Genomic DNA, 17,021 nt, shown 5'->3' with positions numbered 1-17,021 from the left:
AAGGCTAAGATCAAGTCAGCATGGAGAGAAGGTAATCATCTATCATAGCTGAAGAAAGGTGTGATGGAGAGAGTGGTGCCTAAGACATACAACAAGCTGTCCATACCTGAGGTCTTAGAAACTGCCAAACAAAGACTCACAGCCTTGGCTTAACTGTTTGAAGAAGTATCCCAAAGAGAGATAGAGGCCAAGTGAATAAACCACATATTCACTGAACCAGCCAAGGTGTACTCTGAATGCCATGAGACCAGCCCTCTCCACCACTACTGGAGATGGAGCAATACTGGAAGAGCATATAGGAGAAGGATGCAAAACACAACAACAATGATCAGTGTCTAGTGGATCTAAGAACAGACCACAGCAACCTCCCTGAACAGGCTCCAGTAAATCTCACAGTGGCTGACATCCATAAAAGATTCTCAAATATGAAGAACTGGACGGCATCAGCCTTTGACATGATCCACACCTACTGGTTAAAGAAGCTAACTGAGCATCTGGCAGCACAAATAAACCATCTGGTAATGGCTGAGATGCATCTGGAATGGCTGACCGAAGGCCAGACAGTCCTGATCTTCAAGGATCCCCAGAAGGGACTAGTCACATCCAACTACTGGCCAACAACCTGCCTCAGTACAACATGGAAGCTCCTGTCAGGCATCATAGTGGCTAAGATGAACAGGCACATGGCTCAATGCAAGAGCAGGGCCCAGAAAGGAATTGGCAGTAACACCAGAGGAGCAAAAGACCATCTACTGGTAGATAGAGTAGTCACTGAAGACTGTAAGACTAGACTGAACAACCTGTGCACCTCAATTGATTACAAGAAAGCCTATGACTCAACAGCCCACACATGGATCCTGGAATGCCTAGAACTGTACAAGATCAACAAGACCCTAAGAGCCTTCTTTGGGAACAACAACAATCAATGGAGATGTAGAAAATAACACTAGAAGCCATTTTCAAGCCAACTGCACAAGTCACCATCAAGTGCGGGATTTACCAAAGAGATGCTCTGTCCCCACTGCTGTTCTTCATAGGCCTGAATCCCCTGAACCAGATCATTAACAAGACTGGTTACTGATATCAACTACAGAATGGAGCAAGCAACCGCCACCTCCTGTAAATGGGTGACATCAAACTGTATGCCAGAAGTGAATAAGACATTGATTCAGTAATCCACACCACTAGTATCTACAGCAATGAGATTGGAATGTCATTGGGCCTAGAGAAGTGTAGTTGGATGGTAACAAAGAGAGGGAAGGTAGTCAGAACTGAGGGGCAAACATTGCATGCATTGAGAACAGCTTCAAGTACCCTCGAAACCCACAGGTAAATGGGGACCACGAGGAAAGCTACAACTGCTAAGTACCTGCAGAGTAAGACAAGTCAGCTGAATGGGAAAAACAAGATCCAGGCAAACAACACCTACGCGTTGCTGGTCATAAAATATCCTGCTGGGATAATAAGCTGGCCAAACGAGGAGATAAAAGCCACTGACATCAAGACAAGAAAATTCCTTACTATGCATGGAGGGTTTCACCCCAAATCCAGCACCCTGAGACTGTACCCTAAGTGGAAGGAACAAGGCCGAAGACTAGTGAGTGTCAGAACCACTATCTGAGATGAAACAACAAAGATCCATGAGTAAATCAGGAAGAAGGCCACAACTGAGCACATGCTTAGTGAATATCTCAGGCAGCAGACACCTGAGAAAGATGTGGAGCAAGAACAAGAACCATCATGGAAGGACAGGCCCCTGCATGGCATGCACCATTGCCTGATAGAAGAGGCTGATACTGAAAAATTCTACCGATGGCTAGACAAGGCTGTACTAAAATATAGCACAGAGTCACTAATCATGGCAGCACAGGAACAAGCTCTAAGCACAAAATCGATAAAAGCTGGGGTCTACCACACTAGGCAAGACCCCAGGTGCATGCTGTGCAGAGATGCCTCTCAGACAATCCAGTGCATAACAGGAGGGTGCAAGGTGCAAGTAGGCAGGGCATACATGGAACGCCATAGCCAAGTGACTGGCATTTTATTCAGGAACATCTTTGCTGAGTATGGCCTGGAAATCCTGAGGTCAAAATGGGATATTCCCCCATGAGCGTTGACCGAGCTAAGATCCTATGGGACTTCCATATATAAATGGACAAACTGTGATGGCTAACCAACAGGACATAGTAGTGGTGGACAAGCAGATGAAGAAGGCCATAGTGATAGATTTAACACTACCAGGTGATAGCATCATCAGGAAGAAGGAACATGAGAAGCTCGATAAATACCAAGAGCTGAGAGAAGAGTTAGTTAGTTAAATGGAAGGTGAAGGTAACAGTGGTCCCTGTGGTTATCAGAACACTTGGGGCAGTGACCTCCAAACTGGGAGAATGGCTCCAGCAGATTCCAGGAATTCCATCCAAGATCTCTGTCCAGAAGAGTGCAGTCTCCTAGGAACAGTTCAGATATCTCGCAGGACCCTCAAGCTCCCAGGCCTTTGGTAGAGGACCCAAGCTTGGAGGACAACGACCACCCACAGGGCAAGTGGGGAATTATTATTATAAAACTATACAAATAATATATCTGAGCTGGAATAGACTATGGAAATATTTATGCAATTTGGTTTGCTACATCGGTTGTGTATATGCAGTAAACAGCACTGTGTGCAGTTACACTTGTGCAAACTGTGAAATGTAGACAGACGAATATAGTTGCAAACTGAGGTAGAGCAAGGTTATAAACTCCTGTCAGGTGTTTAGGAGTCTAATGGCATTGGGGAAGAAAGAGTTATTTAGTCTACAAGTCTTGGATTTCACACTTCAATACCTTCAGCCTGAGCATAGGGGTGTGAACAGTGTACGTTGGGATGGGTAGGGTCCTTGAGAATGGAGGCAGCTGTCCTGTGGTCTGCTCTTTTCAGCATTCTTCACCACTCTTTGCAGGCATATGTGCTCCATAGCATAAGCAGGGGTGAAAGTGGTTTTATATTCTTGCCATTACTATGACAAAAACTGTGTGTGTGTGTGTAATTTATTTGTTTTTATTTAAAAATCTGTAGATGCTAAATTATTTATTGTTCGTCTCGACCCAACGCAAGCGGAGTTTTTTAACCTTTGTGCACCACCTGTGTAAAATGACGCAGTTCATTAAATCGAATGTACCAATCCCCTTGACAACTGCTGTGTTTGGAGATAAATGTGCATGCGCTCTCATGTAGCGTAAATCAACTCTCCGGTCATAAGCAGTGTTTTCGAGCTGTGCTGTATTGTTGAAATTGAGGAGAATAACATGAAACACAATTAGTTAATCTCTCTTTGCTTTTAATAGGGATATTTTGTAACAAGCAGACAGACATTAAACGTAGCGGTGAACGTTTTAATGGCTGGCCGTTGATGAAAGCCTTGCACTCTGAGGGGAGAGAAGCTAAAGAAACAATTTGAAATGAGAAGAAAAAGCTATTTATTAACTGATTAAGTTGTGTTTTAGACTGCTTATTGCTAGTGCATTGCTGTCTTGTCTGCAATATCCATATGAGTGGATAAAGTTTCTGACTTCAGTCAGAAAGTCTAGGATCCAGACACAGAGGGTGGGATGAAGGCCAAGTGTAGACAGTTTGTCGGGAATTAATGCGTTAAAGGCAGAACTATAAACAACAAAGAGCATCCAGGAGTCTTTATTCTCCAAGTTAGAGAGAGAATAATGAAGTGCAGTAACCATAGTGTCTGAGATGAACCTATTGGGGCAGTAGGCATACTGCAAGGGGTCCAGACTGTCCAGTATACTGCTCTGAATGTGGACTAGCACCACTCTCTCAAGACACTTTATGATGATTGAAGTGAGTGCTCTTTGCCTATAATCATAGATGAAGGTGAGAACATTAGCCAACTCATTGGCACATGCTCTGAGAGCCCACCCAGAGATACTGTCTGGTCCTGTTACCTTACAGGGGTTGATCTTCTTCAGTGCTTTATGTTCCTGATCTGATGAGACCATTAGGGGAGGCGTCACTCAAGACTCAAGATTAGGAGTGGCCGGTAGACCGGGTATGTGTGTGCTTCCTCTCTGTGCTACAGCTGGAGGACTCAAAATGTACATGACTTTTTATCCAGGGCTTCTGGTTGGGAAATGTCCTGAGTTATATGGAGGGCATGATGTTATTAACACAGTGCTAATGTACCCAGTCACAGAAAAGTACTCCAGAGAGGCTGCAGCCTTAAACACATCCCAGTCTGTCCAAACAAAGCAGTCCTACAATGTGCTCTGAGTGTCTGGGGTAACTACGTAAGTAACAAAACAGATGACAGGGGTTGGAATAGGACAGGTGGGGCTCTCTGGAGGTCAAGCAGAGTGGCCAGCAGAGGAGGCAAAACAGTTATGGCCATGAAGCCAGCGGCAGAGAAGAAGCAACTGTGGGGGGTTGGCAGGGTACTACCAATGACTGGGGAGGTAGGATTCCTTGGGAAGCTTGGCTGGTAGCTGGCATCAAAGAAGAAGACAAGACCTGCCTGGTGACTTGGCAGGGTGCCACCAGCTGGCTGAGGAGATGGAACTCCTCAGAATGCAGAGGAAGAAGCCAGCAGCAAAGCCTTTCAGAGGATCAATCCGGTTGCTTGTGACAGGGTCTCTCTGGTGGCCCAGGAAGTGGCCGATAATGACAATGGTGATGGGGTACCTCAGAAAGCTTGGTCAGAGGTTGGCAAAGAAGGCAATGGAGCTCTTCAGGTAGCTTATTTAGAGTTTGGCAATGAAGGAGACAGAAACCTGCTTGAGGCCAGCGATGAAGGAGGTGACAGGGTTGTTTGGTTGGGGGCCGATGACAAAGGAGACTCTCTGGAGGCTGGCATCCGCTGAGATGACAGGTCACCTCTGGTGGCTTGATTGGAGGCCAGAGATGAAGGAGACAGGACCTCTCTGGAGGATGGTGATGAAGGAGATGGAAGCCCTGTGGAGGCTGGGCACCTGCAATGATGGAGGAGACCAGTAAACTCAGATCCAGGCAGCCACTGGCCATGGCTTAGGCAGCCCACTGGCCATAGCTCAGGTGTAAGTGGCTCGGGACCCTTGGGCATGGGACTGTGCAGTTCATGTGGTGAGTATTCAGCAGGGCCCATTGAAGACTGGCAGAGGATGAGACATTTGTGCTGCTCAGCAGGGCATCCAGTCTCGGGCTCTGCCAGTTCAGGTAGTCTGGGTCTGCTGAGAAGGGAGTTTCTGAAGGTTTGGGGTTCCCCACCTGCCTTGGACCCTTGGATGGTGTAGGCTGTGGGTTTGCTAGTAGCTCAAGATTCTCTGGGGATGCTGAATGCGGAAGCTGGGGCTGCACAGGGTACATAGAAGTTTCTTCTGGCAACTGGGGCTCTAGCAGTTCTTGTTCAGAACACACCGGAGGCTCAGGATTACCGAGCCCAAAGTGGTCAGAGTTCACAACGGTTAGGAGCCGAGGCTTAGTCTCACAGTTATGAAGACCAGTTTTTATCAGTTATGGGAAATTGCCAAAATAAAATCCTATTTTCCTCCAAAAGACCTTGAAAAACGTATTCATGCATTCAAGCACCTCTAGATTGGACTACTGCAGTTCTCTGGCTTTGGATCTTGAACGCTCATCTCTGTATCACTTGCAGTTAGTTCAGAATGCTGCTGCACATCTTTTAGTAGGTATTAGAAGGTATGATCACACCACTCCAGTTTTAACGGTTTTACACTGGCTCCCTGTCTATTTTTGTATTGATTTTAACATTCTTTTACTTTTAAAGTTCTAAATGGTATGGCACTCATATATTTAACCAAGCTGTTCAACTTATATAACCCCAAAATAGCACTGAGATTATCTAGCCAGATGCTCTTAGTGCAGCCGATTTAAGCATAGAGGGGAATGGGCTCTCTCTTCAAAAGTTTGTCTTTTGTCCTGCCTCTTTGTTGTCTTCCCTTTCCCCTCACCCCTAACCGGTAGCGGCAGATGGCTGCCCTTCCTTGAGCCTGGTCCTGCCGGAGGTTTCTGCCTGTTAAAAGGGAGTTTTTCCTTTCCACTGTTGCCAAGTGGTCGCTTAGGCGGGGGTCATGTGATTGTTAGGGTTTCTTTCTAAACGTTTAGGGTCTAAAATAGTCCACAATCACTGAAGGTGACTGTTGTTGTGAATTGGGGTTGTCAGGAGGTAGACCAGCTCATCCACTAATCAGAAGGTTGGTGGTTTAATCCCTGGCTGCTCCAGTGTGCATGCCAAAGTATCACTTTAAGTTTATTTATATATCGCCAAATCACAACAGTCACCTCAAGGCACTTTACATTGTACAGTAAAGACCATACAATAATTATCCTTGAGCAAGATACTGAACCTCATGTTGCTCCCGATGCGTTCTAATGTTAGATAGAAAGTACTTAGACATAGAAAAAATGTGCTTGTATGAATGGGTGAATGAGGAATATTCTATAAAGTGCTTTGAGTGCTTGAGTAGAAAACCGCTATATAAGAACCAGTCCATTATAAATAAAATTGAATTGAATTAAAGATGGTACAATAACTTACCTGCTGCCAGAATATCCTTTTCATCTGTCTTATGTGTTTTGTCTCTTTAGATAAAAAAAAATGCACCTCATTACAAGAAGGGCTTTTAGCTATGTTAATAAGGTTATTTGCATGCAAACCGCCTGCCTTTGGGGAATTCCAAAAATGTTTCCACTGCACTGTAGTTTTACCACTATCCATTTTAGTCTAGATTTTCTAATCTAATTTTAAAAGCAGGAAGCAACAGAATCAAACTGGAATCTGTAATATCCAAACAAACATTTGCATAAATACAAAGAAAAGAAGAATTGCAGTCAGACTGGAGCACTGATGCCATTGTCGGCACATAGAAAGAAAGTGGTGAATCTTGCAAACTGTCATACCCACAGGAAATCCTGTGTCTTCATTAAGACTGTGAGGCATATTTGAATTTGTGAAGGACATTCATTAAGAAGTTCAGCATGAAAGAATTAACTGGAAAGGTTAGAGATTTAAATTCAAGCATAAAATGTCATTGGAAATTGAAAGTCAGAGGAACCTTTGGAATGAAGTCCATGCAGTGAGTGAGATGACTTCATGGTAAGGTGTGTCTTGTTGACAGTTATGATGCAGCTCAGTGATTCTGTTAAAAAGAAATGCCTACATTTCCTGCTGAAGCCACCTTGTGATGATCTAACCTTGTGATATTGAAACAAATACCTATATAACCTATTTTTTACATCTTCAGCCAATGTTCAGAACATACTATGTTCAGAGCAACCTATATCCTATGTTCAGAACATACTGGACCAAGCACTCACTCTTTTGCACGTTTTATTTCAGCAACAGAACATCTTTCTCTGTCCCTCTCCACATTGTCTGCAGTGAGGCAAGACTGAGCAATTTCCAGGACACTGCAGAGATGCAGATTCACACACCAATTTCTCCCTGTTGATTCAAAAGTCAAAGTCTTTTAAACAGTGGCCCCCCATGCCTTGTCATTTTCACATTTTGATCTTAGCTAAACCCACACAGTGGCCATTACAGTGCCGTAACATCCATCCGTGAGCTACAAATCCATACTTTATTTATCATGCAGGCGAGGATGAGTCCAATCAACAAGAGCAGATGAATAAATGATACTAGTATGAATTGTAAGTGTGGGCTGGTGAGGAGCAGAGTTGTGAGGTTGTCTGGGTGGAGGGAGGTGCTGCCGGCTCAGGTTAATGAGGTGGTCTGGGAGCATGGACTGGGTCCTGACTGCAGTATGCATGGAGCTCACTTTAGCCTGGGGGGGATTTGTAGCCCTAAGACCACTGGTTAGACTCTTTTTGCCTCCGGCTGTGTATGCACTCATGCCTTTGAGTGTAAGTGTGTGTGTGTGTGTGTGTGTGTGTGTGTGTGTGTGTGTGTGTGTGTGTACACAGATGTATACGTGCTTGTATAGTAGTATGCCAGGAGAGTGTTTGTAAAATTGCCCTCAGGATGACTGGTTGGAGCTTTGCGATCTCTGTGTTTAGTGTTGGCATTTGTGCATTAATATACATGCCTGTGTTTGCATGCATGCCCATTCTTGCTTGCATGTGGTGTATTTGCACTTGGATCTGTGTATTTTGTGATTTTCTGCGTCGAGTCCAACTACAAATGTGTACATAGCATCCCCCATCCCCGGCCCCAAATCTCATTACCATTCCACCCTTCCCTCCACCGTTTTACTCAACACATCAAGGCCTTGCCTCCCGGTGTTTGCATTGTAAATCAGGCCTGACAATAAGGCAATGATTAGATCCTACTCATATTCAAAAACATCTTATTTATTTATTCATCTTCTCCTCTTGCAGGGCATCAAGATGCATAATATCTGACCAAGGTGACATACCCACTTCCAAATGTTATTCATTGCATTTGCAGGTCAACCTCTTCACCAACAAACTCAGGACAGATTAAATGAGATTTTGATGGCAGGATGTGCACAGAAGGGCTGGCTCTTTGATGCATGTGCACGCAGTACCAGTTCAGGTATCAGACTATGCTTAAGTGTTGCAATCTGTGGGTAAGTGGATCAGAATCAACTGTGGCACACTGTCCCTATTTTCATGAATATGCACAAGATATTATTTATGAAAAGGTTCTGGATTTTGAGAAGCAGATCCAATTGATAACTGTTTAAGTGAGACAAGCTTTAGTGCTGTTGTTGTTTTGGGTTTTTAAGAAATTGGCATCATGGGAATTGGGTTAATTTCTCTTCCAATTGCATGCTGCCCTTGAGAAATTATTTAATTATTTCTGTTGATAATGAAAGCAAATATACGCTCTCATATGGGATTTTGATAGACTCTACAAGTCTGTTGAAAGCAGCGTGCCACTTTTATTTGGGTGGTTGGTTAATCAATACTAACCATATAAGCAAGTAAATACATGAATATTAGTGTGATTTATTTTAACTGAATGAGTGCATGCAACTCATGCATTTAACTCTGCATGAGTTAAATGAAATGAGAATCCAAAGAGGTCGCTTCACTCTTCGTCCATGCATTACCAAAAGAGTCACTTAGCAACACAAGCTCCCTGTGCACAGAAGTCATCAGGTTTCCCTATGAACACTATTTAATGGCAGAGTTGCATTCGGTCATAATTTGGTGATGTGAGACATTTATTTTTTTGTTTACATTTTTTAAATATCTAATACTTTATGAGCAAAAGTGGCTCTTATATAGACTTAATGCATTCCAATACCTAATGGAGAAATTTCTATAGCATTTAAAACATGTTATCGTTCCCCTCAAGATTAATTGTAATCACTTTACTGAGCTCTTAAGTGTTCAGTTGGCTCAGCATCTCAGATATGGTATGGAAAACTTCCTTCCTTCTATCTTTACAACTCACCTGTAGATTTTTTTTCTTACTATTTGAAAGCCTCACATTTGGTAATTGGCGGGAATCATCTTAAAGAAGACATATCATGCAAAATCCACCTTTTTAGCCCTTAAATACATTTTGTTTTGTACTTTGAGTGTGTAGGAATGCAGAAAATGTAAATTTATTCTCTCCCAGTGCTGCGTAGATATCTTTATATTCTTTTTGGGTCATATTTTTCAGTTTGTTCAGTTTTCTCTCTTCCCTGTTACATTTTCTTGTCACAGTATTTGCTGTGGAACTGCTAAACAAGGGCATAGATTTCCGGCTAACCTATTTTGTGAATCCGCCATTTTTTTCTTGCAGCGATTTTGTAGTCCAAGTTCGGTTATGCCGAAGTTGCAAGTAGACAAGTCAAAATGTTCGGTTGTTGGGTGTATTAACCCACACGATTCCTTACACACACACACCCCCCTCCGGCATCAGAGCCTCTTCGACATGCCTGTTTCTCTGTCGCTAGATAATCGTATCACTGCTATCAAACTACAACGGGGTGGAGTGGAATGCTCTGCGACCTGGAGGGGGTGGGGCGTGAAAGGTCTCAATCACATTTAAAGAGACCGCACCAAAACGAGCTGCTCTAAGACGCTCGTGTAAACGAGGGGTCTGTGGAGCTACAATAACGAGGAATTCAGACCAAAGCATTGCAGTTCTACTTTATATAGACCACAAGTGAATGATTTACATATGAAAAGGACACATTTAAAAGCATGATTTGCCTGCTTTAAGTTTTGAGGTGGATCCATGTGAATCCATGGCTCCCATTGGAATGCATCCTGTCAGTCACAAGGTTGCCATGTCCCAAAGCATACTTGGTCCAGTTTACTCTCAATGGGTCCAAAAAAAAAAAAAGAAGCCAAAAAAAGAGAAAAGAAATCATGTTGTGTTTAAGAAGCTTTAAATTAAATAAATTAAATTGAAGATCTTAATTTTATTAAGATCATACATTACTTATAAATTTGTTTACTGATGTGCTAAACATAAGAATGACTCCTAATGGCTATTGGAGTCTATGTGCATTTTTCATGAGGTCTATGAAGCTAATGAGTTAAATAATGGAGCAGACATTATGATTAACTTGATAATGGTTAATATTGTGGAGCAAACATTTTAAAGAGCCACAGTTAACTTGGTAAGATTATACTGTCATGTTGGGAAGGGAAGCATGTATAATGTAAATATTATTATATTATGTATAATTTAATATTGTTGTAGGGTCTTACAATATACATTAAAGTGTCTTCAGGTGACTGACTATTGTTGTGATTTGGTACTATAAATAAAATTGAATTGGATAAGCGGAAGAAAATGAATGGTTGTATGGATGGATGGATGGTTGGATGGTTGGATGGATCTTTATAGGACATTTATGGTGCTAACATGCTAAATTAAAGTAAATAACTTGGTAATGGTTAATATTATGGAGCAAACATGCTAAAGAAACATGGTTAACTTGGTAATTGTTAACATTATATACATATATACATATTTTAGCATGCTAATGTTAGCATTTAGCTTTAAGCCCAGCTGTGCTTGAGTAGCATGTAGTGTTGCTCCATCAGTTATTGCCTAAGTTTAGTTTGGTTGGAGAGTGCTATAAAAATCAGAACATCACAGCCTCAGTCACATCAAACAGCCAATTCAGCGGCATGGTTATTTTCAGTTTTACATGTGAGGACTCAATCTTCACGTTACCTGTTCTCTGCAGTGTGTGTGACTGGCACCTCTGTTCATTTCTTTGCTGTGAAGTGTTGATGATTCAACATGAGAGAAGCCCGCATATTTGTCTACAACAAGCTTGTTTTTATTAATGAACCAGTGTGAACCCCCTGCCAGGTCACAGTTTGGCATGCAAGATTTGTGTTCTCCAGGGTGCTGCTTTGTGCGTTTAAATCACAAAGTTTCTTTTTATCACTGTAGTCTGTAACAGGAAGCATGTATAATAGAACCTGGACACTTTGTAAGAAATTCACCTTTAAACCAAAGCAGAGAAGAAAACACTTCAGACATAGCTGAAGTGCGAAGACCACAGGCAGTGATCACATCATGTGTGACTAGATATGAATTTTTATTAAATGCTGGGGGTAAACGGAGCGAAACTGCAGCTACACCACAGCCTAACCTTACGTCAATAGAGCGCAGGCCTATTCCATGCCTGAGAACTGTTGGAAAATTGAATGCTGAATAGAAATGTTTCTTACTGCACACAATCCGATGAAAGAGAACGACTGCCTCCAATCCAAATTCACAAAACCCTTTGATGTTTGTTGGAATAATTTTATGCCTACTTCTCATTTTTTATTTTATGCTTGCTTTTGAATTTTGATTGCGACTACAGGCACTTTTCAATTGATATGCATTATGAACTCTGTAATAATTCAAAGGCTCTTGTTGAGGAACAAACATGTCATTTGTCCCCAAAATTAATTTTAAAACTTATTGTGTCACCATACACCTTTGGTGACTTAGGAAAGGCTGGGTGCCAGAATATTATTGTTTTCTGGAGTTGTACATACAAATTCATGAGAGAAATATTTTAGTACATTGAAAATAAATATCTTGTTTTTTTTGCAGTGTTCTTGTCTGTTCTTGTATGTACATTCACGCCTCAGCAGCCTTGGTATAGCATGTGTTTGTGCACAAGTTGTGTTTCCGTGTGTGCGTATTTATGGATGCACAATTGCCTGCTCAAATTTACCATTTGGTGGCTTGTTCCTTTGAGGGATGGCAAAACTTGAGAGGCCGCGTAAAATACTGTGCGGTAATTGGAATTGCTTTATCTTCAGTCTCATCAATTAATGTGCAATTTTCCATTTAATCACTAACACGCTCGCTTCATTTGCAATTAAAATGAGGACTGATAACAGAGAAGATGCCTTTCAGCTGATACCAGTTGGAATGAGAACACAAACCAGAAGACACAATCAGTATACAAAATAACTCGCTGAGACATGCGCATGGCACACAAACAAGTGTGAACACACGCAGAGCAAACAGTCCTGCCCATATATGGCTGCGGTGAATACATACACACTGATGCAGAGCACAATAACAGAATGACACAATTAAACATGCAGATTTGCAGCTAAAACCCCAAATTAGAAACCAATCACTATTTAAAATCAAAATGCTAGCAGCAGTGGTGGTTTGGGATGTCACTCAAAGAGTGAAGGGTCTCCTCCTGTTGTCTTTTCTCTGACTTTTCCATTCAGAGACACTGTCAGGGTCTGGGTCTCAGTGGGCGATGAGCTGACTGCCGGGGAGCGTCTGTCATGTAGTATCCCAACGTAGAGAGGAGAGAAAAGTTGCTTTTGTTGCTTCCTGTCTTTCAGCAGGATCCTGAAAACTACCCAGAAGAAGTGTTTTTGTTCAATCAGCTCAGGATACAGGAGGCTGTAGGAGGAACATCAGCAGAGGTTTTATAGTGCTGGAAGCAGGAATGCTGCATAATACTGCCTTTAAAGTTTTCATTCTTATCAGACTCAAACACAATCTCATTAATGTTTCTGTAATAGTCTCATTGTGCTTTTATACTGCAGCATATTTTTTGCAATTTTCCTTTTGTAGTATATCCAAGATCCTTGCATGTCATACTTGTAAACAGCATTATATGATTATCATAGTTCTTTTTATTCTGGCCATAACTTCACAGTCAAATACTGCAAGTCTTTGGCTTTAAGGGTCAGGCGGGTTTACTGCACTTTTTTTAATTTTCTGAGGCGATAGCTCTGAGCGGATGTCGCAAGCGGTGCAGAGACTTTGCTCAGATGTTCCAGTTCCATTTCACTAGCTTATAATCAAGCACTTTTCCTCCAGGTCAATACCATTCAGTCCAAGTGCACCAGTCCATTGTAATTGCTGCCTGTCTTTCACGACCACACAAGGCTTTATGTGGCATTATAGGGCATTTTTCCAATAACTCCAGCAGCTCAGGGTAACCAGTGAACATTTGGACACTGAAGAATTCTTGATTTTATTCTCTGCATGAATGTCTAAAGGAACAGATTGAACTCTTCATGTCTACTGTGATATGTGAGACCAGAGCTTAAATTATACTTTTTTAAAGGTTGACTCTAACAAAAAGTTTAATAAAGTTTAACCTTCATCTAAAACAGCCCTTTCTGCCCCCAGGTCACATTAGCAAAGGTATTTTCATGCAGTATTTTCATGCTGTGATGTGAAAAGGTTTTTGTCTCCTTCATGGGTTCTTAATCTTTTGCAACATTTCTCACACTTAACAGTGGAGGAAATAATTATTTGAAGCCCCCTGATGAATTTTTCTCAATGTTTTCTCACATTACAATAAATGAACAGTCTCTGATTTTTTTTGGTAGTGTAATGTTTTTTATTTTATTTTATTTTAATGGAGTTTAATTTTAATGGAGACTGAATATCAATCAAAAATCCAGAAAAAAAAAACATTACATAAAAGTTATGAATTGCTTTACATGCCACTGAGTAAAATAAATATTTGATGCACAAACAAAACATAAGATAGTACTTGGTGGACCAAGTACTAAGCGCAGCAGTAAGACATTTCTTGCAGTTGGTCACAAGGTTTGCACACATCACAAGAGGGATTTTGGCCATCTTCTCTTTACAGAAACCGTCTAAATCCTTCAGGTTTCTGGGCTCCAGCTCCCACCATAGGTTTTCTATATGATCGAGGTCTGCAGACTGACTAGGCCACTCCACTTAATATGCTTCTTCTTTAGCCACTCCTTTGTTGCATTGGCAGAATGTTCTGGGTCATTGTCATACTGGATAACTCGTCCACGACCACTCGTCACTGCTCTGGCTGAGGGAAGGAGGTTCTCATCCAAGAGTTTACAGTATATGGCGCCCCTCAATGTGGAGAATTGTTCTGTACCCTCAGCAGAAACAGTCCCAAAGCATAATGTTTCCATCTCTGTGCTCGGCTGTGGGGATGGTATACTTTGTGTCATACTCAGCATTTCTCCTCCTCCAAACACACTGGGTTGAGTTGATGGCAAAGAGCGTGATTTTGGTTTCAGTTGACCACGGCACTTTCTCCCAAGCCTTTCCTGAATCATTTAGATGTTCACTGGCAAATCAAACCTTCTCACCAAGCTTCTTGCTGATGGTCTTGTAGTCAAGCTTTGTTGCAGGTCTACATTCTTGGCCCTGACATCCTCTGACAGCTCTTTGGTCTTGCCCATAGTGGTGGAGAGGCTGGAACGGAAGAAACTGATTCTGTGGATAGGTGTGCTTTATACACAGAACAAGTTGAGACGAGGAGTACCTGTAATTAATTGTTTGATTGTAATCTGTGTGGCACATGGGCACACAGCCAATCTGTGGGAGCCAGAATTCTGGCTGGGTTGTAGGGGGTCAAATACTTATTTCACTCAATTACATGCAAATCAATTTATAACTTTTTGTTTCTTCTGTGTTTTTGGTTGATATTCTGTCTCTCTCCATTAAAATCAAACTACCATAAAAACTAGAGGCAGTTCATTTCTGTGTACGTGAGCAAGCTTACAAATTCATCATGTGATCAAACAATTATTTCCCCCACTGCAAGTGTTACAAATATGCAATAAAAAGAAAGAAAGATGAGAAATCAGGAGGCAGATAAATACTTTTTTCACAAAACTGTGGGTCATACGTAGCTTAAGGACAGATATCCAGCTGTGCTTGCCTATAGCAAGCAAAACAGTGGTAGGTAGTCTGCATGTGTGTGTATGTGTCTGTGAACCAATTAGCTTACTTCACTGGGGGTGGGGGCAATGGTTACAGCGGAGTTCCACAGGGTACGGCCCTCAGCCCTGTGGGGTCTTGGCCAATAGCAATTAGCCTTCCAACAAGAGCCCTAATTAGCCCTCTTGATTGGCTTAGTTACAGCACAGCGACAACACCAGCAGCCAGCACATAGAGACAACCAAGGTGACTCCACCACAACGCATGTAAAGCCATCTGTAATTAGTAATTGGTAAACAAGTAGTCGGGTTTGTTTGTGGTGTCATTATGAACCTGCTGCTATGTAAAGTATTCCTTTAAAAGGGCTCCATGATTGAGTTTGTGCTGCTCTGTTTTCTTTCTGCTTGGCAGCATTGTTTGATCACTCAGTATTAATACATCATTCTGACTGTTCTGTCAGCTCTATGCAACACATGCAGAGGCAGACTGAAGGGAGATAGAGCAAAGAAATAAATTAGTAAGTGCAGAAGGGATAGAAGTGTGAGATGATATGTGTGAGAAACCCATCTCATATTATTTAATCATAGCAGCACCTGGTGGCTGCTGCTGTAATAGAATTTACAATCGCTGCTCGGTTGCAGTGGATTTATGTTTTTTCTTTCTTTCCTGTCTGTGTCTTTCCCAGTCTCGATGTGAAGCTGTCCCATGATGCAACATGTGTCCCCAGCATCTGCAGTGACAATGATGGCCACCCAGAGCGCTCCTCCACCATCGTACCAGGAGAGCCAACAGGTGAGAGCACAACTTATACACTCAACATATGGCACAAACCTCTGTAAGCCTGGCTGACTGTCAACACCAGCACACAGCTTGGCTTATAGGGTTCCTGTGTTACATGGTATCTCCTTACTGGTGATGGACCAATTAGAATTAAGCAGTTTACAACTCTGAATCAGAATCTGATGAGACTTGACTCAAAGCACATTGGAATTGATGGTTTAAGATTTAATAAATAATAATTTACATTTTCCCCTAAATTTAAACTTTGTGAATTATGGTACACGTTTTTAGAACACACACACACACACACACACACACACACACACACACACACACACACACACACACACACACACACACACACACACACACACACACACACACACACAGTGTTTAAATACAATAAAATTACAATGAAAACTATATAAAAATATCCCAGTAAAGGTGCCTCCCAGACATGGACAACAATAAATATCATGTCATGTAACAACATCTTATATTATGTGACCACCACAAATACAGTGTGTCTAAGTGCATTACATAATAGTACAGGAATTTTAGAAAAGTCACCATGTGTACAGTAATTTTATTGCTGCTGAGCATGTCTCTGTAGGTTTGTTAAAATATTTTTTCATGAGTTTGAATTGCATGTTATTATTAACATGAGTACAAGAGTGATACACAGTGTAATAATGGGAGAATAAGAGGTCAAGCCCCAGCCTGCTCCGTTCAGCACAACGTGCAATGGCAGCAAGAGGTCAGAGTAATTAATGTAGCCAAAGTACGGCTGGACTCAGGTTTTTGTTCAGTGCTGCAGACATCCTGTGGCGGTGAAGTCGAGAAGGTTCGTCTGACCATCTAACCCCGCTTGTCGTTCATAGCACCTCTGTCTGCTTTCGCCCAGAGGATTAGTGCCAGGGGAGAGCTCCTGAGCTGCAGCCTGTGTGCTCGGCAAATGCAAATTAGAGCTAGTTAAGTGTGAAGAAGCTAATTTATTTCCCATTTGGTGCTGGGATTAAGACTTGAAGCTTCCTTCCACCCCACCCTACTGAAGAAAGAAAAAAAAATAGAAGGGGGTGGGGGTTAAAAGTGGGATAAAGGAAGGAGACGATAAAGAGGACGAGGGATCGTGTTTGTAAAACATGTTACTCCCCTGTCCACCCCACAACACACATACCACCA

General features: G+C 42.0%; 1 protein-coding gene across 1 annotated transcript in view; it reads left to right on the top strand.

The window, feature by feature from the left end:
* pknox2 (pbx/knotted 1 homeobox 2) overlaps window positions 1-17,021 on the top strand; it is a 138,323-nt gene that overhangs the window by 60,423 nt on the left and 60,879 nt on the right. The window contains exon 3 of the mRNA XM_030746466.1: window positions 15,745-15,851. Coding sequence (XP_030602326.1) covers window positions 15,765-15,851 — 87 coding nt within the window. The 5' untranslated portion in view covers window positions 15,745-15,764. The remainder of the gene's footprint in view (window positions 1-15,744; window positions 15,852-17,021) is intronic.

The sequence above is a fragment of the Archocentrus centrarchus genome, chromosome 14 (genome assembly GCF_007364275.1).
Source record: "Archocentrus centrarchus isolate MPI-CPG fArcCen1 chromosome 14, fArcCen1, whole genome shotgun sequence".
In the NCBI taxonomy this organism is placed as follows: Eukaryota; Metazoa; Chordata; class Actinopteri; order Cichliformes; family Cichlidae; genus Archocentrus; species Archocentrus centrarchus.
This window is presented reverse-complemented; position numbering and strand designations above follow the sequence as displayed.